The following is a 21,369-nucleotide window of genomic DNA, read 5'->3' as shown; positions in this document are numbered from 1 at the left end:
ATATCTAGCGTATTGGTGTTTCTATTTTTCGACTGTGTGTGCGTGCGTGCTCAAAAGAGCCCCTTTTGATGAGTGATGTCATGGCAAGCCCATTTCCACGGGTCGTGGCAAAAGTTGTCGCGTGGCGCCGCTTGGTGGCCAGCTGTGGTCACGACGCCTGAAACGACCTGGCCTGGCCCTGCTGCGCGCGCAACTTGTCGCTTGCCATTTCCGGAATGGAGTTGTTACCGATCAAATGTGAATGTAGCATTTCTCCCAGACTTTTTGGGCACAACACGCGGTTCCATTTTCAACGGAGGCAGAAAATAACGCAAAAACGCTGGCGGGGAAATCGATGGAATTCAGTTGGGCGTGCTGAGTGAGCGAGCGAGCGGGCGAGCGACCGGCAACGTAAAATGGCCGCCAAATGCTTCACGCCTCGCGACGGTGAGTGAGCGCCGTCGGCAGCCCAGTCACGTCCGAGTCGGTGAGCCGAACAGACAGCGGTGACGATGACGTCATAAGGCGGAAGGTGACGACGAGGAGCGCGAGGCCGTGAGCCGAAGCGGCGTGAGGAAGGGCCAAGAAATTGCTGTGACGTCGGCCGCCGCACGCTCGCTCGATTCGGGTAAGTGCAAGGCAAAGGCAGCCAGTGTCTCTCAATTCCGAACGTCGCCCGTCTCTCCCTCCACTTGCTCGTTTCGCTCCGCCGACCGATGGCCATAATAGGAGAAAGAAAGAAAGAAAGAAAGAAAGAAAGAAAGAAAGAAAGAAAGAAAGAAAGAAAGAAAGAAAGAAAGAGAAAGCACGGTTCGCGTTTTCACCTCAACGTTGTAAAGCAGGTTTCAACGCGACAATTTTGAATATGGTGCCTTTCATGTTTGCCGATGGTAACGTGATTTATCATTGATGATAACTTTGCTCAAGTTCCTCATGCTCAATTGGCAACATGCTTTTGCACAAATGTTGTGCCAAAACACTTGCGATGGCGGCGTAGAACGTCCCTGGAGGCAGCGCAGGGCAGCGCGTTGCCATGTCTTCTCTTGCGGATCCCATTGATGATTGAAATGTTGTCATCGTTGCCAGACAAGTCAGACAAGAGGTCAATGCCGCAAAGGTGTGCCGCCCTGAAGGGGCGTGGCTTCTGACGGATCAGATGAGTTTCACCAAACGAGTTTCTCCAGATGCTTTTGGCCTTTACACGATGGCGACAAGATTGAAAGTCACCATTTTAGTCAGTGAAAAACAAGCAAGCGAGCCCACTAGCATGATGCCGAATACCATTCACTTGCTAACAACGAGCATGGGCAGTAACGTGGTTTCTGACCCGCCTGAACTCAAATGCTGGTGCAACACGTGTAGACAGACGATATGCCAGTACTCGCAATGAATGGAAACCACGGCTTTTTTTACTCAAGCGGAATATTGTTTTGATAGCGTCGGCACGCAGTTGTGTCTTTTGCCGCTGGGCAGAGCTGTTGCACTTCTCCATGGTTCAAGTGATTATTATTTTTGCGTGAACTTAGTTATTTCTTGTGTCTTGTTAATATTAAGTTGCAAAAGAAACCGGAGGTAAATTCAATTTCGTGTGCACATCCGGTGTCTGGGAGAAAAGCGGCAAGGTGACGCGATGGTTAACGGCCCACCGAGGACGCGTCATCGCCAAGTCAATAAGTTAAACAGGTGAAGTCAAGTACCCGCTTGCTCACTGGCAGGGATAAAGCACTGGGACAAAATCTAACAACGTGCTGATGTTTGGTAAATCTAAGTTTGTCTCATATGCTGTGGATGTGATGTTAAAGCAAATTAAAATCATAGTAAACATCTGTATCAAAAAATTCTCGTCTCTTTAGTGAATGATTTGGCACAGATAGTGAGCGAGCAAGCAAGCAAGCAAGACGCAATGATGCCATCGGCTGGTCCTGGCGAAGCCCCCCCCCCCTATCCGTTTTGTACGTAGTTGATGACGATTCCCATCACCCATCGTGAGATTGCCCGATGACGACGCTCCGTTCCAAAAATGCACGTGGGTGCTGATGTCCTCCATTTTGCTGCCTTGTTTTTCAGATGTCCGAGGCGGAGACGGTTCTTTCTTCAGTTTGACTTTTTGGGAGGAGCGCGCCGGTTGATGCCACCGCGCCGTCGCGTGCGCTGCTGCAGCGTCGGCGCCGCCGCGCAGGCGCTGATGGTGTTTGGGCTGACGTTCTGCGTGGCGCTTCCGGCCATCTGCCACCGCCTGCCGCACTCCTACTACTTTGTGCGCTCGGCCTACCTGGACGTCATGAGCCGGGATGCCTTGCGCCAGAGTCTGCGGCGCGGTCAGGACGCTCTGCTGTTCTGGCAAAAGGCGCCCCCCGCCGCCACCGCCGCCGCCGCCGCCACCACCGGGCATCCCGAGCTGCTGGTTACCGTGGTGACGACGCGGCGGCGGCGCGAGGCTCTCCCTTACCACTACCTTCTGCAGGTGACGCGGCAGCTGAGTGGTCTCCTGGGCGGCTGCGGGGAGCGGCCCTGCGCCCAGGTGCGTTGCCGCACGAACGCGCCGTTTGGGCCGCCGCCGCTGGCCGCGCGTGGTGCTTTCCGTTGTAGTCTTCTCCTTCCAAAGACAGCCATTCCTGGAACTTGAGTTTTGTCTGTCAGCACAAATGCGGAGGATGAAAAAAAGCCATGTCAAACGTGCGGTCTAAGGCCAACGAATGTCCCGCGGCAGGTGGTGCTGTGCGACGTGGAGAGCGGGCCGGACGCCAACGAGGACGCCGTACTGCTGGAGCGCCACTTCCGCGTGATCCGCCGGCCGGCCGGCCACCGCCTCGGCCGGCCCGACAACACCTTTGAGCGCGAGAAGCGGGACTACGTGTTCTGCCTGCGCCGTGCCTTCCAGCTGGCGCTGCCCCAGAACATGTTGGTGCTGGAGGACGACGCCCTGCCTCATCCGGACTTCTTCGGCGTGGTGAAGGATCTCCTGAGGCGGCGTTTTGCCGCACGCTCGCTCTACATCAAGCTCTTCCACCCCGAGCGGCTGCAGCGCTACTGGAACCCGGAACCTTACCGCATCCTGGAGTGGTTGGGTCTGGGCCTGCTGGGGGCCACCCTGCTGCTGCAGCTCCTGAGCGTGTGGAACCCGTGCCGCTGGTCCCTGCGCATGTCGGCCGGCCACCTGGCGCTCCTGGCCGTGTACGTGATGGCGGGCGCCGAGCTGCTGGGTCGCCACTACCTGCTGGAGCTGCGCCGGCTGTCCCCGCAGCTGTACGCCGTGTCGCCCGCCACCGAGTGCTGCACGCCCGCCATGTTGTACCCGGGCAACGCCTCGCTAAGGGTGGCCGACTACCTGGACCGAGCCTTCTGCTTCCAGGGCAACGCCAAGGACACGGTTCTCTACCAGGTCTTCCGCGACACGCCCGGAGAGCGGGCGCACAGCGTGGAACCCAACCTGGTCACGCACATCGGAGCCTTTTCCTCCGTCAGGCCCAACCCGGCCCACCCCAAACTGCTTTGAGCAGGCTGCGTTACCGGGCACCTCGACTGGAGTCAAGCGTGGCCTGGGAGCTTCTGATCAAGTCGCAGCGCCTTCCGTTTGGTGGCGGCGTGCTGCTGCAAACGTCCTTTTCAATCTGTGCCTTGCCCGACCGAGCCTTAGTTTTGCCTTTCAAATGCGTGAGGTGAGGTGAGGCTGCAATTTGTCTCCAGTCCAGTAGGGGGCAGCTTGCCCGGACGCCGCCTCGCCTCGCCTCAGCTGTCACGTACTGTCTGTCATGTTTACCAATTTGGAAGTTGACTCCAATGTTTAGCCAGATAGGTGAGGCGAACGCTCCAATCACATTTGTATTTCATTGAAAATCATTAAAGGTTTCCAAACTGCATTTGAAATGATACAAAAGCGTCTCAAGATGGCAGCCAAGCAACATTTCTTAATCCACTTCAACTGGGGTGGTTTTCTTGGCGAGCCAAACCTTTTTTCACGGCCGCCGCCGCCGCCTTTTCGCTCGTTTCGGGGCATCGGGGCTGACCATCTCACCGTGGAAATTGGCCGTGCGGCGGCCACCTTGGCCCCGGGCTCCCGCCGTCGTCCTCCGGGGGGCGCGCTCCGCCTCCTTCTCCACAGACCTTTTCACCCTGATGCTCCGGCCCTGCAGCTTGCTGCCTTCCAGCGTCAGCGCCAGCTGTACCGAGTCGCCGCTCTGACGGTGGAGCAGGGGTTAGAGGTCACGCGGCCGTCCCGCATTGGCCCAGCGTGAGTGAGCGTACCTCAAAGAGAACGTAACCAAATCCTTTGCCCAGGCCCGTGTTGCGGTCGCGCACCAATCGGACGGCCTTCACGGCGCCGCATACTTCAAAGTGGCGTCGCAACGCCGACTCGTTCAGCTCTGATGGAATTGCGAGGACACGTTACCGTGGCAGCGGGAGGTTAGGGTTGGGCCGTCCGGCCGGCCGGGGGACTCACCGAAGTTGAGGTTCCCCACGAACACCGAGCGCTTGTGGTCGTGCTGAGGACGCAGAGAGCCACCGGATCACATCCACAGTCTTGTCGGAGCGCGTACACATAGCCACGCTAACGCCGCGCAGGTCGGCACACACGGCGACGGGATGTGGGCGGGCACAGCAACTGCGGCGACTCACGCTTTGGACTGACTTGGAGCTCACGCGGTCCACGCGGACGATGAAATCTTTCTCGAACTCTGTGCCATTCCTGCGGGGGACAAAATGGCCCAAGGGGAGGAGTCAGGGGGAAGGAAGGCAGCGGTGGGTGACTGCGGCGGCGGCAGGTGACCTTTGTAGCGCTTTGGTGACCCCTCGAGGCTCCTTGAAGACCACGTAGGCGTTGAGGCTCCGTGCAGATGGGTGAGCTTGCTGCCTGACGCACACAACAAGGCTGTGTGTTGTGTGTGTGCGCACGCGCGTACGCGTCGTGTCACCTAGCGCGTGCGCCCACTCACTTGATGGCGGCGACTCTGCGCGACACGGCTGGGTCCTCTCGCACCTGCGGCGACCCGAAAGGCACACCGCCGCCTTGTGACTACCGAGCAGCGTTTGACTTGTTTGTGTTGAAATGAAAATGCACGTTTTGGTTACCATGGAGCGGAAGCGGATGGACTCGACGGCGCCGTCGGCCTGGAACACGTGCAGCAGCGTCTGGGGAGCGAGTCAAGTTTATTTGTATAGCCCTAAATCACAAGCAGTCTCACATAGACAAACAATTGCCAATTATTCTCCAAGCATCCCCTGATCTTAAGCTCCCAAAAGGGCAAGGAAAAAGTCAAAAAAATGAGAAACCTTGAGAAAGAGCACATGAGCGCCCGCGCACGGACCTAGAAACACACGAATGAACGGCCGGACGGGGTCAAAGGCTACGGCTGCACCAACCTTCTTGGTGCAGCCGACGGGCAGATTCCCCACAAAGACCGTCCTCTGGTTTTTGCCGTCCTCGTCTAGCTTTTTCTGCTGCCGCTGCTGCTTGGGCGGCCGCTGCTCCGCTCCCTTCTCCAGCCCCGCCTCCCCGGCGCCGCGCTTCTTGCGAGCGGCCGGCGACCGCTCGGCTTCGTCGGCGCTGCGCAGGCTTTGCTCCCTGCCAACCGTTAGTGGCCGTTTCAAATCCGACGCACGTTTAATCTTCATCGAGGCAATTTTTTCCCCCTTGCACATCTGTGCACCTGCCCCATTTTTTTTTTTAGAAAAACTGACATTCTATTCTGGCGAATATGGGCCTCAAATAAGCCTTAGTGCTCGAGCCCAAGTCGAATCATACTTTGACATTCATTTATCTCGAAATAATGACTTGATGGATTGCTTCATCAAAAGTAGCGTTTTGTGTGGTCAAATTCCCCCCTCTGCTCTGCTCTGCTCTGCTCTGCTGGCGCTTAGCCCACTAGCCAAAGGCATAAAGACAGATGAAGAGCGCTTTTGTGCGTCTGACCTGCTCTCCAGCTTTCGCTGGGCTTCCGTTTTTATCACGGGGGTTTTCTCCCCGTTGGACTTTTTGCCACCTTTGACCTTGACCTCGGGATACTCCGACCGCTCGCTGAGACGTGGAAGCTGGTGGGACAGAAGTTGAGGTCAAAAAATGCCATCATTCAGGATGGGAATCTAATGAGAAATGCTTTGTCCGTCGGTGACAAACAACAACAAATGCTCGTTCTTTTGGAGAAAAGGGCAAAGCGGAAGGCACACGGATCGAGAGAGCAGTTGCGATTTGGCAGGACTCACCTGCGGAGCTGCCCTAAAGAGGACGCTCGCCGCCGGCACGGCGCCGCCGAAGAGAGCCGAAAGCTTGCCGGAAGCCGCGCCATTCTTCTGCCGCCGCCGCCGCCGCCGCAAACTTCCCGACACCTCGCCCACGCGGTACTCGCTGAACAGAACAACGAGGGCAACGTTGAATACAAATTGCATTCTCCTCGTACGTAGGTCACAAACAACAACATGAAGATGACTTGTCGAACTTTCAAAAGAGTATTTGGACATTTGTGTGTGCAATCAAATGGAAACACTTGCCGACGAACCTCTGAGCAAATTGCGTCGTCATGCTGTGACTCGCCAGCTTTCAGGAAAGTCCAAGCTTGTGTTGGAGTCGCAATTGAGACGACGCTGACAACTATTTGGTTGGAATAGACACGTGGAAAATGCTTGGTTTCTTCTCCCGTTCCTTGCGAGTTCGGCCTGCTGCGGTTCGCTTGCTAAATGTGTCCGGTGGGAAACAAAGGCCCGCTTGCCCCTTCATATTGCGTTTTTGTGTCACACGTGACGCAGATTTAGATGCGGGGAGAAAAACAAGCCCGCTTACAGGAATCCACGACATGTTATATTTGGAGGAAAAGTGAATTGGAATATTCCAATTCAATTTGAACAGAGTGGGAAAAGTTGAGTGCCTCGTGTAAAAGAGTCCCTCCGTCGTTGCCGGAAGTGGGAGTGACGTTCCAATTGGCTCCTTTGCGTTTCGGGCGTGCGAGCCAAGGGTCGCGGCCGGCCGGCTTCAAAGCGTCCTTCGATGACCCGTCGTCCTTTTCTGCTGTCGTTTTAGCAGGCGTGGATGGATGCGGACCAGACGGAAGCGGAGGTTCCGCACGACGCCCTGGGCCGGCGGGTGTCTTGCGGCGACCACAGGGCCACGGTCCGCTTCGTGGGCACCGTGCCGCCCACTGCAGGTATTCATTCGTTCTCCGCCGAACCTTGGGCGGGCGTACTGGTTGCAAGACACCAGCGCGACCGTCTAAATAACCGCGTAATAACCGAGGCGACCAAAAGCGCATCTTAAACCTCGATCTGAAAACCCGGTTATTTGCGAGCGGGCCGGCGGGCGGCCGGGCGTCCGCCGTTTTGCTCTGTGTCGAAACAAACAGTGTCGCTCGCTGCATAAAATAGATGTGGACATCTCTACCCGTGGCCATTGCAACCTCTCCCAAATCGAATTTTGGACTTGATGTCTTGACAAAAGGGGCTGCCGGCTAACGTGTGCCTTTGCGGTCAGGCGTGTGGCTGGGCGTGGAGTGGGACGATCCCCGGCGAGGGAAACACGACGGCCGCCACCGAGGCGTGCGCTACTTCACCTGCAGGTATGGTATGTCCTAGCTTACGCGCAGGCGGCCCGTGGCGGGCGCAGGCGGCCCGTGGCGGGCGCAGGCGGCCCGTGGCGGGCGCAGGCGGCCCGTGGCGGGCGCAGGCGGCCCGTGGCGGGCGCAGGCGGCCCGTGGCGGGCGCAGGCGGCCCGTGGCGGGCGCAGGCGGCCCGTGGCGGGCGCAGGCGGCCCGTGGCGGGCGTGCACCTGACTGACTGCATTGGTCGGCCTGCCTGCCTCCCGCCAGGCACCCGACGGGAGGCTCCTTCGTGCGGCCGTCCGTGGCGAGCTTTGGCGTGGACTTTGCGTCGGCGGTGCGGCGCCAGTACGCGACCGATGCGGCGGACGAGGAGATCAGCATCTCGGGAAGGACGTTGGAGTGGGCCGACGTCCGCGAGCGCAGGTGAGCGCCGGCCGGCACCTGCCTGCATGGCTGCCTGCATGGCTGCCTGCCTGCCTGCCGGCCGAGCCTCGCTCTTAATGCCACGGTGGATCTTCGTGCCTGTCTGGCAGCTTGGAAAGCCTCCCCACCGTCCTCCTCCCAAACTGCCAAGTGAACGGGCCGGGAGAAGATGGGCAAGTCCTCAGAACCACGCCGAGTATCTTGCGACAACGATGCAGCGGTTGCGGCAACTCCCACGGACTCGCATCGCGCTCCTTCGTCTTGCGACCTTGCTTGCAGATTTCAGTTGGATTCCTTTGGTTTGAAAAGCCGCTTTGTAGTTGTTGTGCCACGCTTGTCCATGTTTGTTGTTCTTGACCATTTGTGAAGACGTGCGCTGGTTGGACCTGAGCGCCTCCCTGCTGCGCAGCTGGGACGACGTGGCCGCCATCGCTCGACAGTTGCGACATTTAGAGGCTCTTCTGCTCAGGTGGGAGTCTGCGCGCCCGCCCGCCCGCCAGCCGCTCTCACTGCTCAACGGCGACCTCTTCTTGCAGCTTCAACAGACTGAGTTTGCCTTCTGACCCCGCGGCCCACCAGCAGGCCTTTCCTAACCTCAAAGTTCTGACTCTCATCGACTGCGAGCTCACGTGGACGCAGGTGGACACCGGCGTCGGTCGCGGCCGACCGAGACGGTGACGTCTCTAAATGGACTCGTGTTCAGGTCCTGCGGTGCGCCCCTATGTGGCCGAAGCTGGAGGAGCTCATCGTGGAGAACAACAACATCACGCAGTTGCAGAGGTGGCTGCCAAGCGAGACAGAGGGCGCGAGCGACCAGGCTAACGTGGGTGGCGCGCGTGCGCGTTTCAGGCCCCCCGAGGGCGTCCTGCAGGGGCTCAAGTGCCTGAATGTTTCCAAAAACCCTCTGGACCAGGACAGCCTGCTGGAGCTGGGCACTCTGCCAAGGTCAGTCAGACATCTCGGACAACTTGTCGTAGCATTTCACCGTAAAGTCGGCTTGTCCATCCTTCCGGTACACTTGTGGCACTCTCACTTGCCTTCTGGAACAGACAGATCGACTTTTGGCTGCGCATGACTCCACTTGTGTTGTTGCAGACTGGAGCACTTAATCGTGACTGACACCGGGTTGTCCAAAGTTCACTTACCGGATGCCGCGCCAGGTAGCCTTACCCGTGGCCGACCGGCCGGCTGGAGCGTTGCTGACGCCTGCCTTTCTGTCAGGAGAGGAGACGTCCGTCTTTGCGTCCCTGGAGAAGCTCAACCTGAGCAGGAACAACATCTCGGAGGTCAGGAGCCCACGCACGCACGCACGCACGCACGCACGCCGGACCATCTCCGCTCGCCTTTCACGGCTAGCCGCGCGCCCTTCCTGCGACATCTTCAGTGGGGCGTGATCGACGAGCTGTCCAAGTTGGCGTCGTTGCGTCGTCTTTGGTGTCAAGAGAACCCGTTGGCCAGCGGCGACGGCAACCCCAAGACGGCCAATCAGATGCTCATCGCCAAGCTGCCGCACCTCCTTGTCCTCAACGGATCCGACGTACGTGCCATGTTTGCGCGCGCGTGCGAGAGATGCTGAGCGGACGCCGTGTTCTCAGGTGCCCCCTCAAGAGAGGAAGGGAGCGGAGTGCGACTACCTGAAGATGTTCGGGGAGGAATGGCTGCGGGCCGCGGGGCAGAGTCAACTGAGCCAGGAGTTCGCCAATCGCCATCCTCGTTACCGCAGCCTCGTTGACAGTAAGCCCCGCCCGCAAACGGTCACTCTTGGTAAGCATTCCGCTTGCCTTCTGCGTCTCTCCGAGCAGTAGCTGCCCGCCAGCTGTCTTCTCTCCAACCTTGCCGTCGGGCCACCGTTGGAACTTGGCGATCCATATTAAAAACCTTCTCGGTCGCTTTCTCGAAAAGCCTCGCTTCAACAACAACTGCAGTTGGACTCCGAAAAGCTTCCGCCTGACCTGCAGAGCTCTCGCTCACAGACGAAGAGAACCTTGCGCTGGAATTCCGCAGCCCTCTGCTCCGCGGCGTTGTGTCGATATCGTGTGTCGTTTGTTTCAGAGTACGGCGCTCCTGACGAAGGCGAGCTGACCAAGCGCCAACCGTTTGCTCTTAAGAATCAGCTGTTGAGTAAGCCCCGCCCGCCCCAGCACGTGGCTAGATAAGGTCGCTACGCTAATGGGGCAATTTGTGTTCCTCTTCCTGTTCCACCGCAGAAATCACATTTGTGTTTGTGGACGACGTGGCGAGGATGCCGCTGGAGAAGAAGCTTCCAGGTGGGTGCCGCTCGGCCGTCAACGACCAGGACAATTCATATTTGAGGCTCTCAATGTTTGCGGGCAGCCTCAATGGAGGTCCAGAAGGTCAAAGGCCTGCTGTCTCGACTCCTGAAGGTTCCCGCGGTCGACCTGCGGCTCAGCTACACCAGCGCCAAGGTGCGATGCCCGTGTGACTCTGCGTCGTTGCCGCGTCACTCACTCGTCGTGTGTTGTCGCCGTGTGCACAGCTTGCGGGTCCTGAGTACCGCATGGACAACGACCAGAAGACTTTGTTCTTTTATGCCGTGGAGGACGGAGACACGGTCCTCGTGCGGCGCTCGTAAACACTCGTGCAGACAGCACACAGCAAGCACTCAGCCACACGCACGCGCGCGCACACACAGCTGACATGACCAAGGCCAACTTCCGCTAGTAACATGCTATCAGGACTTGCGATATCCTTGTTTACTGCTGCAATACAATAAAATCCATCTGCTATCCAAAAAAAACCACGTCTTGACTAAAAATTCATTTGGGAATTTATGGAGAAGAAAAACATTTTCAGCACGATATGTACAGTACTCCCAAGATGCAGCATCATGTTTTTCCCAAGCAGACCAAAGAGTTGTTAGGGACTACCAAAAACAACACCCAAGTGGATCATTCCCAACGCCCAAAAAAATCCAAAAAAATCTAATGACTGAGGCAGGGTCAAACTCCTTGGTCCATTTTCTCTTTCTGCAGCACACACGCAAATTAAGAGTGAAAAATCAAAAGCTTCAAGTCCAAACTTTTCATTGGAAAAAAGAACAACGGCAATCAGTTCATCTGCTCCTTTCTCTGCTGGACAAAACAAAAGCGTGGACGCACGCAAACAAACGCACGCACAATCCAGTGGTAGGAACGTTTCCCCCTCCTCAAATTGGCCCTTGAGACAACATGGCCGCCGCTGCCGCCGCAAATGATGGCACTCTCCGAATGATTACCAAGTACGCCTCTGGCATGAACGCACGCTAGTCCAAATCGGAAGATCCCGACCTTGAGAAGGGGGGCGGGTGGCCTTCAAGGTCTCGCCGCTTCCCATTACCTGCCGCTCTCCTTCAGCAGCAGACGAAAGTTGTGCAACTCGTAGATGCTGGACGACAGCCTGCCACGCACACACGCGCACACGTTACTTGCTACTTGACAACTTCTTTTAGCGGGAGACTAAGCCACAAACCAATAGATGATTTGTCTTGTTGAAGATGTTTGAGCACGATTGTGCCCTTGCAGCGCCAGCCTACCTGGCAAAGCCGTTGATCAAGGCCACGACTTCCTGGCGAGTGAGCTGGAAGCCTTTGGAACCGGAGCGTTCCGGCAGGTTCTTGATCTGCTTCTCCGAGAACAGGATCTTCAGGGCTGTGCCCAGGCCTTGGGTCTGCCCACATCAGAGCCGCCAGCACACGGTCACCGTTTGCAGGCCATTTAAGCGCACTATGCGCCGCGCAGTGCCAAGTTGCCGCCGCCGCCGCTGCGTCACGTCCGACTTTGTGTCAAACACGTAGAGTTTTCAGCTACAATTTGTCACGAATGGATTTTTTGGGTCCGTCTTTCAGGTTCTATTTTAGCTTGTGGTAGTGGGAAAAAGAAAGTTGTCAATAACCGTGTGGGTTTATCACGCAGCCAAGATCGGAATCCAAATCATCACCGCTTGATTCTTTTTTCACAAATGCGAAGCCCCGACAAACAGCGTGGATGTCGGCGTCACGAGGTCTGGCGGCGGCGTAACGTCGCGTCGCGGAAGATGACGCGCAGTGGCGCTCCAACCTGCAGTTTTCCCCACAGTCGACATTTGCTGCAGCCCACGCAATCCATGATCCGGGAAATGTTCTTGAAGTGAAGACGGAATTCCTCCTGCATGCAGGGTAGACGGCAAAAAAAGCAAAAAAAAAAAAACCAAAGAGCTGAAGGAGAGAGGAGGAGGCAGCGGCGGCACGCCATTGGGTGGGATTGGGAGTGAAATGCCAGGAGAAATTGCGTGGCAACGTAAGATGGCCGCCGCCGCCTGGCACCCCAATCACCGTGTTCTTAAAGCCGCCGTGCGGTCAGGCACTCACACACACACGCTTGTTCGTGTTGGCGTTTCCTACCTTGAGGCTTTTGGCTTCCTTCTCACGTCCGGCAAACATGGACTTCTCGTCAAAGTGCATGGGGAACATCCTGGGGGAAAGCGCAAGTGAGGAGGTGCACATGGAGAGAGCGAGCGAGCGAGCGAGCGAGCGAGCAGCCTACTTGATCTGGTTGAAGACTTGCAGGAGCAGCTCTTTGGTCTGGGCGTCCTCGTGTCCGTTCCCCGTGTACAAGTGGACCACGGAGCGCTCAAAGTAGGCCGCCACCTTGTAGAGTGCCCGTAGCTCCATCAAGTACAGGAAGTACAAGTTCTTCAGGCGCCGCGTGCCCTCGCCCTTGGTCTCCGCCCTGTCGAAACGCCAGCGGAACTCCTCCGCGTTGGGACCCCACACCGACCTGCCCCATCCCTCTGCACACACGCAATCTCCTCAATCAGTAAACGGAGCTCGAGGTGCCGTTCGCGTCTGCCGCTTCCCGCCCGGCTGGCTGAGCCAACAAGGTTCCTTCCGCAAGGGTGCATCCTCGGACCGCTCGTATGGAAGAACTAAATAGGCGGTCAACAGCCAGGCCTACGGCGGCGGGAGTACTCGTTACCGTCCAGCAGGTACTGCGCGCACAGGTGGATGTTGATGCTGCTGTGAAGGCCCGAGATCAGGCGATAGAAAACCCGCTTCTCCAAACACAATCCTGCGGGGGGGGGGGGGGGGGGGGGATGGTCAGGAAATGAGCAATGAAAGGAGCAGAAAGAAAGACGGACAATTAAATCAGCATCACCGAGAAACCACGGCGAGCGAGCAAGCGCTCACCTTCCAGCCAGTCGTAGAAGCCGTCGCCTGCAACGGAAGCGTCATCAGCCGCACAGCCGAGCACACAGCACCCCCGACGGCGCACCCTCCCTCTGCGCCGTACTCACCGTCGTCTCCTGAACACAAAGGTGAAGGGCGGAGCAAAGCCAAAAAGGTTAACTTGGGGCACCGCCTTTTGGCTTCAAAGCAGCCCTCAAATGCCCACTCACCTCTGCTGGGGGCCAAAGGGTTGAGAGGTCGGTACACGGACCTGGGCCTGCGCACGCGACGACACACCTTGTTAGTGATGCCAACGCAGACCTTGGGTCGCAAATCACAACTAACTAACGAACTAAGTCATTAATGCGCCTACTGACTTGAAGCAGTTCTCCTCGTAAATGCTGTTCCAGACCCTCCACGCCGACGGGCCTTTGTAGCCCGTGTAACGTTCCGGGTTGAGCAGCAGGTCCACGTACTCGGCGTCCGGGGACGACTCGTCTAGAACGCGCGCAAAGTTCAGCAAAGTGGCCGCCAGCTGGCCGGCCGGGGATAACCCAAGCGTGCTCACCGTCCAACTCGCAGAAATGGTCTTGGGCGTCGTCGTGCCGCGCCCAGTCGGCAAACGCCTCTTTGCTCTGATTGCTGCACGCACGCACGCAGGCAGGCAGGCACGCACGCAGGCACGCACGCAGGCACGCACGCACGCAGGCACGCACGCACGCAGGCACGCAAGACAAGCGGCAAATGTACACACTGTGCAACTCAACCAGTGGAACGCACAAGGCCACGTGTACAAATACAACAAATATGTCAAACACACACACAATCTAACGCTTGGCACACATAAGACAACACAATGTGTGCGCGCGCGAGCATGTCTTACCTGAGCGTGCTGTTGATGGCTCCCAGCTCTTGCGCTTGCTCGCACCCGCTCCCGCCGCTCCCGTCACTCCCGCTGGCAGCCTGCGAATACTGAACGGGGCCATACGACGTCGCGGCAACGTGTTAGCAGCGACGAGGTGCGCTCGCGCGTTTCAGCCCAGCCGCGCTCACCTTGTTGTAATTGCCCGACTTGATGCCGGCGGGAACCTGACTCTGGAACGGCGCAAGAGGAAAAAAACAAAAGGCTGAGCAAAAGTGCGGAAAGGTCAAGCGCGACGGTGAACTCTGACCTCCGGACAGGGCTCCACGTGGCAGTCTTTGATGGCGCACTGACCGTCGTCGGGCCAGAAGGGACACGCCCGCTTGAGGTTGACCTGCGGCAGGCGAAGGGCGTCAACTTTGGCTGGGCGAGGGGACAGGCGGCGGCCGGCCGGCCGGCCGTACCTTATAGTAGCGGAAGTAGTCTCGCTCCGTCAGCTTCTTGATGCGAGGGTAAAGTTTGAAGTTGTTGAAGACGTCGATGCTCTCCACATCGCAGAAACAGTCGTCCAGCACGCCCGTCAGCTGCGGCACAGCCATGTCGTGGTCACGTCGCCGCATTTTGTGACGCGGCAACTGAGCACATGAGGAGCCGGGAGGGGCCCAAACGCAAGCAAACTACGGCCCGGGGGCTCCTCTGCGGCCAATTTTCAACGGGTCGCGGCAAATACGAAAAAACCGATAACAACAACCACATGACACACGGCTATGCGAGTGGGTAAGGATGCTGAACCAGGAGGAGTTGCGACGTGGCACCTTACGACCACCACCATGTGCATACAAGTGTTGGGCAAACACAGGGGTGGGCAATTGGGGTCTCGGAGGGCTGCGCAAACTGACCGTTCCAATCAGGCAACAGGGACATGCAGGACAGCGGCCCTCCGAGACCCCGATTGCCGAGCCCCGGTTTAACACCTGCGCAAAAACCCAGACGGATCAATACAACAAACACGCAAGCATATGGAAGGGCGGACGTGTCGTCGCTCGGTCCGATGCGATGCGGACAGCTGTCAGTCGCCGTGACTCCAGCTTGATGATGCAAACGAAAACAAGCTCATTAGAGGACTCTGACCTGCGAGTGCATGAGAGCGCGGAGAGTGAAAAAAAGCAGGAAGATACAAACACATCGGAACATCCTCAACTTTACGAAGACTGTTCTGTGTGCGCTGACTGACCGACCGAGATGCCACTTGACAAAGCCCCGCCTCCTAGTCAAAATAAGCCCCGCCCCGGCCTAGTAGCTCAACCAGTACCAGGGAGAAGCGAAGCTCCGAAGGGGCGGGGCTACTTCAGCCTCGGCCAACCACGTTACACCACGCCGGTCTACTCGCGTCCACATGTTGAACTCACGTACGAACACAAATAAATACCATCGGATGGATTCTTGTGTCGTGCGTGTCACTTGACGATAGAAAACGCACCAAAGACAATTACGGAAAACACGAAGCAGCCAACGGCCAAGACCAATTCAATGTGACGTCCTTCACCACTCCAATCAAAAAGTCATTTCGTTCCTACCTTTGGAATGTAATTGCTAACAGTGAAACCAAATTGAATCGCTAAGGAAGAAACGGAACTTAATTGATAACGGTGAAACGAAACGCATGACGCCGCCTCGTAGCTAATTAGCGTGGCCCAAACGGTGACGTCAAAACAGACCGGGCGAACCTTCGAGAAGGTTTCGTCTTGTCTCGTAAGCAAAGTGTGCCCTTACATTGTCCATAGACGGTTTAAAAGGTGAGTTTAGTGGGAGTTGGAGATGAATTAAAAGCAACAGAGTGATCAATTACATGGCAAAAGCAGCTCTGCTCCTGCGGCTCCGTGCGCGCCTCCGTCACGGGCTTGCTGAGCTCAAACCAGGCTAAAGCGAGATTCCCCAACAGGAAGGCCAGCAGAAGAACGCCGAACGCCTCCAAAGTCACTCTCCACATGCCTCAGCAGCTTCTGCCAAAGGAGCCGCACAAATCCAAACTCACGCCGATGTCAAGCGGAAATCGGTTCGCTGTGCAGCACGGTTAGCTTCCGCAAGCTAACAGGGCTAAGTGCGTACGCGGCGGGCGGCTCCGGCGTCCAGTTGAGAAGAGCGAGGGAGGTCGACACAGCCTGGCGCGGATACTGGCGCCGGCCGATGAGGCCCTTGTAGAAAACAAACCTGTCGTGAAGGCGAAAAACAAAAAAGCCCATACAACTTGGACGGCTTTCCGAATGTGACTTCCACGTTAGAGCCCAATTCAAACACAACAATATCAAACCTATTTCCGGTCAGACGTTTCGCAATAAAACAGTCGCCTTGTATGGTGAGGAGCTTTTGCCACGTTGTAACGCCAAAGGTTTGTTTGAAAGCACAGTCGTGACTTGACAAGTCGACGAGATCACTGACGCCTCACGTTGGAGGGGCACAGGATTCAATAAAGTGGCCCTTGTTGTGCGTTTTCTTTGTGTGCTTGACTTTTGTTTGGTTTCACTTTGCTTAGTTTTGTTGGGACGTGATGAGCTCACTGTAGAGTGAAAGCAGAGTTTAACTTGAAAAGCCGTGGCGGAATTTGTCGCTCTCTGGCGAAGGTGGCTTGCGGTGCGTCGGTGATGCTGAGGAGAAGGAGCGAGCGAGCGAGCCGAGGAGCTGGAGGACAGAGCGCATCTTCGGCCGCCGCCGCCGCCGCTCGCCTCCTCCTCCCTGCCGGCCAGGCGTCCGGTGTCTCGTTGGCCTCCCCGGCCAGACCTCGCCCGTTCCCCAGTGACGAGCTGCTCCCTCCGCGGAAGCCGTCAAGATGGTGGATTTGTGCCAGGCGGGCAGCGGCGACGAGGAAGGCAAGAAGACGTCGAAAAGGTCTCGAACGAGGCGAGGCAAACGAGGCCAACGAGGCCGCCGGCGTCGCAATCACAACAAGCACAAGAGCAACATCAACAACAAGAACGAAACACCGCCGCCATTTCTACCACCAGAGGTAGCTGCTTCCGCTTAGCCGGCAACCGAGCGGGCGAGCAGGGCCGCCGACATCGAACGTCAGACTGTTGGCGTGACGTCATACGATTTCCCCAATGATGGATGCTCTTGAAAACGGCGTTCTTTCCACTTTGCGGAAAAGAGAAGTTGAGTCGTTTTCGTTGCGTGAGAAAATGGGATTGGGCATGAAACTGTCGCATTCGAAATTCGAAATCAGACGATGCCCCTCCAAAAAGCGATTTTATCCATGCTAGGTTTTTTTGTAATTGAACCGTGCGATTAATTACCCATCGGACTTTTTTTCGAGCTAAATATCGGAATTGGCAGTTAGGCGCTAATCGATATCACGAGAAGAAATGGATAGGAAATACTCCTTAACGCGACCGACGTTGTTCAAATACTTTGGGTAAAGAACAAGGAGGATCGAACAAAAAATGCGCTGTCACGTGTTTGCAGGCTGAAGAAGGAAACATTGAGTACAAGGTAATCTCCTCGTCCTCGTCCTCGTCCTCACCCCGTGGCCTTCCTGGTCCCGATGCTCACGTGCTGCGCGGCGCCTCCTAGCTCAAGCTGGTCAACCCCTCCCAGAACCGCTTTGAGCACCTGGCCACGCAGCTCAAGTGGCGTCTTCAGGAAGGCCGCGGTGAGGCCGTCTACCAGATCGGCGTGGAGGACAACGGGCTGCTGGTGGGTCTGAGCCGAGCCGACATGACGGCCTCCATCGGAACCTTGCGCAAGATGGCCGACAAGTACGCACGCACGCATGCACGTTGATGCGCCGAAGATTGGACTTAACGCGGTGTGCGCTGTGGCGACTCTTGATCACGGTCAGGGTGGGTGCTGACATCACGCTGCTGCGGGAGCGTCAGGTGGACTCTGACGCTGACGGGAACGCACGCGGGATCGCCGAGGTGCTGGTGCGGAAGGTTCCGGATGACCAGCAGGTGAGCCTGGCCTCGCTCGGCCTGACCTAGCTTGGCCTGGCCTGGCCTGGCCTTCTCGATCTCCTCGCCCTCTCGCCCAGCTTGCTTCCCGAGCATGCTGTGTGCTGCCCGCAGTTCCTAGACCTGCGCGTGGCCGTGCTGGGGAACGTGGACTCGGGGAAGTCCACGCTGCTGGGCGTGCTGACGCAGGGCGAGCTGGACAACGGGCGAGGCCGAGCGCGCCTCAACCTCTTCAGGCATCTCCACGAGATCCAGACGGGACGCACGTCCAGCATCAGCTTCGAGATCCTGGGCTTTGACAGCAGAGGACAAGTGAGTGGCGCCGGGCCGCCAAGCGTGCGCCCGGTCGGCCGGCCAGCCGGCGCCGCCTGACGCCCAACGCGTCACCGGCAGGTGGTCAACTACAGCGACTCGCGCAGCGCCGAGGAGATCTGCGAGAGCTCCTCCAAGATGATCACCTTCATCGACCTGGCGGGACATCACAAGTACCTGAAGACCACCGTCTTTGGACTCACCAGCTACTGCCCGGACTTTGCCATGCTGGTGGTCAGCGCCAACACCGGCATTGGTCAGACCTCACGCACGCACGCACGCACGCACAGCCACCATGGATGGAATTCAATAAGCTTAGGGCATGCATGATATGTTGTTTGTCATTTTCTGTGTCATCACCTCTGTCTTCCGTTGTCACATTTGAGCCGGTGACTTGTGTTTGCGCTCCTTTGTTGTGCAGCCGGTACCACCAGGGAGCACCTGGGCCTGGCCATGGCGCTGAAGGTTCCCATCTTCATCGTGGTCAGCAAAGTGGACGTGTGCTCGCGGGGGGGCGTGGAGCGAACGCTCAGGCAACTGGAGCGACTCCTCAAGCAGCCGGGCTGCAACAAGGTCCCGCTGGTCGTCCGTACGGCCGACGACGCCGTCGCCGCCGCGCAGCAGTTTGCCCCCGCCGCCTGGTACGGAGTTGGGCCGTTGCCGCCGTCCATTGTCGTCGGACTTCCCGAATCCAATCGCGGCGTGTAGAATCCAAACGTCCATTCTGGCCGTGAGCTCCGAGGAATCGAAACGGACGGCGACGTGCATCCGTGTGTAACAGAGCCATGCAAAGTCCCCATGTCCACGGAACGAATCGCGAGCCAAAGATTTGGATTGGATTACAGCGTGAAAGCCAATCAAACGGCTCGAACCGACCCACTCGTTTCGGTCCGAGCGTTTGACTCGAAACAAGTCAAATGGATTTGCCGGTTGTGATGCTGCGGATTCCTCCCGAGTCGAGGAATCGGACTCTCGACACGGTGTCTGACCGGGCTGCGCGTGTGTGTGTGTGTGCGTGCATGCGTGCGTGCGTGCGTGTGCAGCGTGACGCCCATCTTCACCTTGTCCAGCGTGTCAGGAAAAGGTCTGGAGTTGCTCAAGGTCTTCTTGAACATTCTTCCTCCTCTCAGCAACAGCAAACAGCAGGAGGAACTCATGCAGCAGCTCACCGAGTTCCAGGTGTGCAGACGCGGGCGCACCGCAGGTGCACGCGAGCTACTCCTGATGTGCGTGTGTGCGCAGGTGGACGAGATCTACTCTGTTCCTGACGTGGGGACGGTGGTAGGCGGGACCTTGTACAGGTGAGTGCGGCAGGCGTGTGCGTGCGCGCGTTTGCTTTGCCCTTTGGATGTCGGGAACATTTTCTGTTTTGGGATTTAAATCCCTGTGTTTTTTTGTTCTCTTTGTGCACATTTGCGATTCTGTTTGCGTGTGCGCATGTCAGCGGCGTGTGCCGCGAAGGCGAGCGTCTGGCGGTGGGCCCGACGGACGAGGGCGGCTTCCTGCGCGTGAAGGTTCTGTCCATCCAGAGGAACCGCTCCACCTGCAGGCTGCTGAGGGCGGGGCAGGCGGCCACGCTGGCGCTGGGCAACCTGGACAGGACGCTGCTGCGCAAGGTGGTCATGCCTTGAGCGTGATGTCAGCCATGTGGCCGCAGACGTGCACAGACAGCTGCCGTTGTGCCCTTGCAGGGCATGGTGATGGTGAGTCCCAAGATGAAGCCCACCATCTGTCGCCACTTTGAGGCGGCTGTGGTTCTCCTCTTCCACGCCGGGACCTTCCGCCGCGGCTCGCAGGTCACGGCGCACGTGGGCAACGTCAGGCAGACGGCCGTCGTGCAAAGGCTGCACGGGAAGGTACCCGCCGCGCCTGCGGGCCGGGCCGTCCATCAAAATCTAGGGTGGGTGAGACACGGGACTCCGTCTCCCGGCAGGAGGAGCTGAGGACGGGCGAGCGAGCCGTGGTAACCTTTTGCTTCCTCAAACATCCCGAATATCTTCGGACCGGCGCCAAACTTCTCTTCAGACAGGGAGTCACCAAGGGCATAGGACACGTCACACGCCTCCTCGCCACAGAAAACATCCAGAACCACGAGAAGCAGAACTACTAGGATAGAAGCGCCATAACCTGAAGCATCACAACCACTACAAAGCAAACTCTACAACCACAAGCAGCACCAGAAGAATTGGCCGTCAAGCTAGCAAAACCATTGAAACGACTGGAATCGATGGCCCTCCGACCGAGCCAAGACCTTCCTCCTTTCTGCTCATCTGCCTGCCGCTGATCCGGATTGTTCCCGTGTGGCTGGCCCGCCTGCCAGCCCACCTCCATGAAGATTCTTCAACTTTGACCTTGATGACAAACGTCAGCCCTGTCGCCAGCCGCCTCGGCTGTCTGGTGGAAGGAAGCTTGTGCACTCCAAGAGGGGAACTTTGAATGTGGTTAAAATAGGACATCCGTTTTTGCCGTCAACGCTCATTAGCCACCTTAGCATGTGACCCGCGGGCCAGAAAAGGCAGCTTGGATTTCAAACGTTTCAGTCCCATCCTGAAATGAAGATGCTTGGTGTTTGTTTACTCTAAAGAACAATATGTGACACTTGCTGTGTTTGACACATCGAAACATAATAAATCTAGAGTGGAAAGCGATTTGTTGCTTATTTCCTTGGTGTTCCTCGGGGGTCAATCATGTCTATGCCAGACTTGTGTCGGATGGATGGATGGATGGATGGATGGATGGATGGATGGATGGATGGATGGATGGAGGGAGGGAGGGAGGGATGGATGGAGGGAGGGACGGACGGACGGATGGAGGGGTGGCGCTCCGTGACCTGCCCCAATCCTCATCCAGCAATCAATCAGTGCGAAGTGACAGATGATCGGCTGGTCGCTGCGAGTTCCATGAACTGTTGACTCCCGTCTGACATCATGCGATCGCTTCACTTGAGCATGCTCACGGGCGGTCCGGTGAAGCCGAGGCTGCTGTTCATCCACGGTGCGGAGCGGAGGGGAGCGGAGCGAGAATGACGGCGAACCTCAGCGAAAACAAACGTCACTCAGCTTCACCTCGCACGTTTGCCGTGTGTCAGCGAAGCCAGATCCGGTTGGGGTCTCCAAATCCAAAATAAGATCACTTCAAAGCTGCAGAAAAGAGGTGTAAACATACGTCTGTCTGTTC

The 21,369-nt window shown here is 57.4% G+C and overlaps 5 protein-coding genes across 11 annotated transcripts; 3 read left to right on the top strand and 2 right to left on the bottom strand.

Moving 5' to 3' along the window:
- The first annotated feature begins 203 nt into the window (after positions 1-203).
- Positions 204-3,839, top strand: LOC148399991 (GPI-N-acetylgalactosamine transferase PGAP4-like). Its single transcript, XM_088373248.1, has 3 exons — positions 204-607; positions 2,047-2,500; positions 2,690-3,839. The coding sequence occupies exons 2-3, from the start codon at positions 2,108-2,110 to the stop codon at positions 3,473-3,475; spliced, it is 1,179 nt and encodes a 392-aa protein (XP_088229374.1). The 5' UTR covers positions 204-607; positions 2,047-2,107; the 3' UTR covers positions 3,476-3,839.
- rbm34 (RNA binding motif protein 34) lies at positions 3,789-6,676 on the bottom strand. The gene is made up of 11 exons (XM_088373249.1): positions 6,474-6,676; positions 6,181-6,322; positions 5,891-6,009; positions 5,341-5,542; positions 5,050-5,109; positions 4,914-4,957; positions 4,748-4,831; positions 4,597-4,666; positions 4,421-4,463; positions 4,225-4,343; positions 3,789-4,157 (listed from the first exon to the last, which is right to left on the bottom strand). The coding sequence occupies exons 1-11, from the start codon at positions 6,494-6,496 to the stop codon at positions 3,936-3,938; spliced, it is 1,128 nt and encodes a 375-aa protein (XP_088229375.1). The 5' UTR covers positions 6,497-6,676; the 3' UTR covers positions 3,789-3,935.
- A 174-nt stretch (positions 6,677-6,850) lies between these two features.
- Positions 6,851-10,689, top strand: tbce (tubulin folding cofactor E). 2 transcript variants are annotated; one of them, XM_088373239.1, is made up of 16 exons: positions 6,851-7,115; positions 7,439-7,523; positions 7,773-7,928; positions 8,039-8,124; positions 8,298-8,397; positions 8,465-8,567; positions 8,632-8,708; positions 8,778-8,873; positions 9,024-9,088; positions 9,150-9,214; positions 9,313-9,465; positions 9,524-9,662; positions 9,831-10,049; positions 10,136-10,195; positions 10,263-10,354; positions 10,426-10,689. In XM_088373239.1, exons 1-16 carry the CDS (start codon positions 7,001-7,003, stop codon positions 10,519-10,521), a joined length of 1,707 nt encoding a protein of 568 aa, XP_088229365.1. In that variant the 5' UTR covers positions 6,851-7,000; the 3' UTR covers positions 10,522-10,689. The 2 variants fall into 2 exon arrangements, with proteins under 2 accessions (XP_088229365.1, XP_088229366.1); XM_088373240.1 differs by having other exon boundaries at positions 6,853-7,115; positions 9,981-10,049.
- A 15-nt stretch (positions 10,690-10,704) lies between these two features.
- On the bottom strand, positions 10,705-16,257 carry ero1b (endoplasmic reticulum oxidoreductase 1 beta). Of its 3 annotated transcripts, XM_088373242.1 has the most exons (17): positions 16,043-16,257; positions 15,783-15,936; positions 14,398-14,517; positions 14,244-14,327; positions 14,125-14,166; positions 13,955-14,043; positions 13,640-13,713; positions 13,449-13,569; positions 13,302-13,348; positions 13,200-13,208; positions 13,093-13,119; positions 12,881-12,973; positions 12,449-12,695; positions 12,307-12,376; positions 11,984-12,070; positions 11,461-11,594; positions 10,705-11,324 (listed from the first exon to the last, which is right to left on the bottom strand). In XM_088373242.1, the coding sequence occupies exons 2-17, from the start codon at positions 15,921-15,923 to the stop codon at positions 11,261-11,263; spliced, it is 1,449 nt and encodes a 482-aa protein (XP_088229368.1). In that variant the 5' UTR covers positions 15,924-15,936; positions 16,043-16,257; the 3' UTR covers positions 10,705-11,260. The 3 variants fall into 3 exon arrangements, with proteins under 3 accessions (XP_088229368.1, XP_088229369.1, XP_088229370.1); XM_088373243.1 differs by having other exon boundaries at positions 15,783-16,257; XM_088373244.1 differs by lacking the exons at positions 15,783-15,936; positions 16,043-16,257 and adding an exon at positions 15,065-15,215.
- A 164-nt stretch (positions 16,258-16,421) lies between these two features.
- Positions 16,422-20,840, top strand: LOC148399987 (GTP-binding protein 2-like). 4 transcript variants are annotated; one of them, XM_088373236.1, is made up of 13 exons: positions 16,422-16,937; positions 17,393-17,419; positions 17,501-17,685; positions 17,769-17,880; positions 17,995-18,192; positions 18,274-18,448; positions 18,614-18,833; positions 19,236-19,371; positions 19,435-19,493; positions 19,637-19,808; positions 19,884-20,048; positions 20,126-20,155; positions 20,218-20,840. In XM_088373236.1, the coding sequence occupies exons 1-13, from the start codon at positions 16,761-16,763 to the stop codon at positions 20,305-20,307; spliced, it is 1,746 nt and encodes a 581-aa protein (XP_088229362.1). In that variant the 5' UTR covers positions 16,422-16,760; the 3' UTR covers positions 20,308-20,840. The 4 variants fall into 4 exon arrangements, with proteins under 4 accessions (XP_088229362.1, XP_088229361.1, XP_088229363.1 ...); XM_088373235.1 differs by lacking the exon at positions 20,126-20,155 and having other exon boundaries at positions 19,884-20,092; XM_088373237.1 differs by having other exon boundaries at positions 16,423-16,937; positions 19,323-19,371; positions 20,126-20,840.
- Positions 20,841-21,369: the final 529 nt, after the last annotated feature.

Source organism: Syngnathus floridae, chromosome 4 (genome assembly GCF_059516105.1).
Source record: "Syngnathus floridae isolate MCC-2025c chromosome 4, RoL_Sflo_1.0, whole genome shotgun sequence".
Classification (NCBI taxonomy): Eukaryota; Metazoa; Chordata; class Actinopteri; order Syngnathiformes; family Syngnathidae; genus Syngnathus; species Syngnathus floridae.
This window is presented reverse-complemented; position numbering and strand designations above follow the sequence as displayed.

Bases quoted from the DNA above. Each gene is read 5' to 3' on its own strand.
- tbce (XM_088373239.1), top strand. From the start codon at position 7,001: ATGGATGCGGACCAGACGGAAGCGGAGGTTCCGCACGACGCCCTGGGC. The intron at 8,874-9,023 runs GTCAGTCAGACA...GTGTTGTTGCAG, and splicing joins GAGCTGGGCACTCTGCCAAG to ACTGGAGCACTTAATCGTGA. The intron at 10,355-10,425 runs GTGCGATGCCCG...CCGTGTGCACAG, and splicing joins TCAGCTACACCAGCGCCAAG to CTTGCGGGTCCTGAGTACCG.
- ero1b (XM_088373243.1), bottom strand. From the start codon at position 15,923: ATGTGGAGAGTGACTTTGGAGGCGTTCGGCGTTCTTCTGCTGGCCTTC. The intron at 14,167-14,243 runs GTCAGAGTTCAC...GCGCCGTTCCAG, and splicing joins ACGTGGAGCCCTGTCCGGAG to AGTCAGGTTCCCGCCGGCAT. The intron at 13,714-13,954 runs GTAAGACATGCT...GCGTGCGTGCAG, and splicing joins GCCATCAACAGCACGCTCAG to CAATCAGAGCAAAGAGGCGT.
- LOC148399987 (XM_088373234.1), top strand. From the start codon at position 16,761: ATGGTGGATTTGTGCCAGGCGGGCAGCGGCGACGAGGAAGGCAAGAAG. The intron at 19,809-19,883 runs GTGGTCATGCCT...GTGCCCTTGCAG, and splicing joins ACAGGACGCTGCTGCGCAAG to GGCATGGTGATGGTGAGTCC. The intron at 20,049-20,125 runs GTACCCGCCGCG...GTCTCCCGGCAG, and splicing joins TGCAAAGGCTGCACGGGAAG to GAGGAGCTGAGGACGGGCGA.
- rbm34 (XM_088373249.1), bottom strand. From the start codon at position 6,496: ATGACGACGCAATTTGCTCAGAG. The intron at 5,110-5,340 runs GTTGGTGCAGCC...CTCGCTCCCCAG, and splicing joins CCGTCGGCTGCACCAAGAAG to ACGCTGCTGCACGTGTTCCA. The intron at 4,158-4,224 runs GTACGCTCACTC...CTCCACCGTCAG, and splicing joins TTGGTTACGTTCTCTTTGAG to AGCGGCGACTCGGTACAGCT.
- LOC148399991 (XM_088373248.1), top strand. From the start codon at position 2,108: ATGCCACCGCGCCGTCGCGTGCGCTGCTGCAGCGTCGGCGCCGCCGCG. The intron at 2,501-2,689 runs GTGCGTTGCCGC...GTCCCGCGGCAG, and splicing joins GGGAGCGGCCCTGCGCCCAG to GTGGTGCTGTGCGACGTGGA.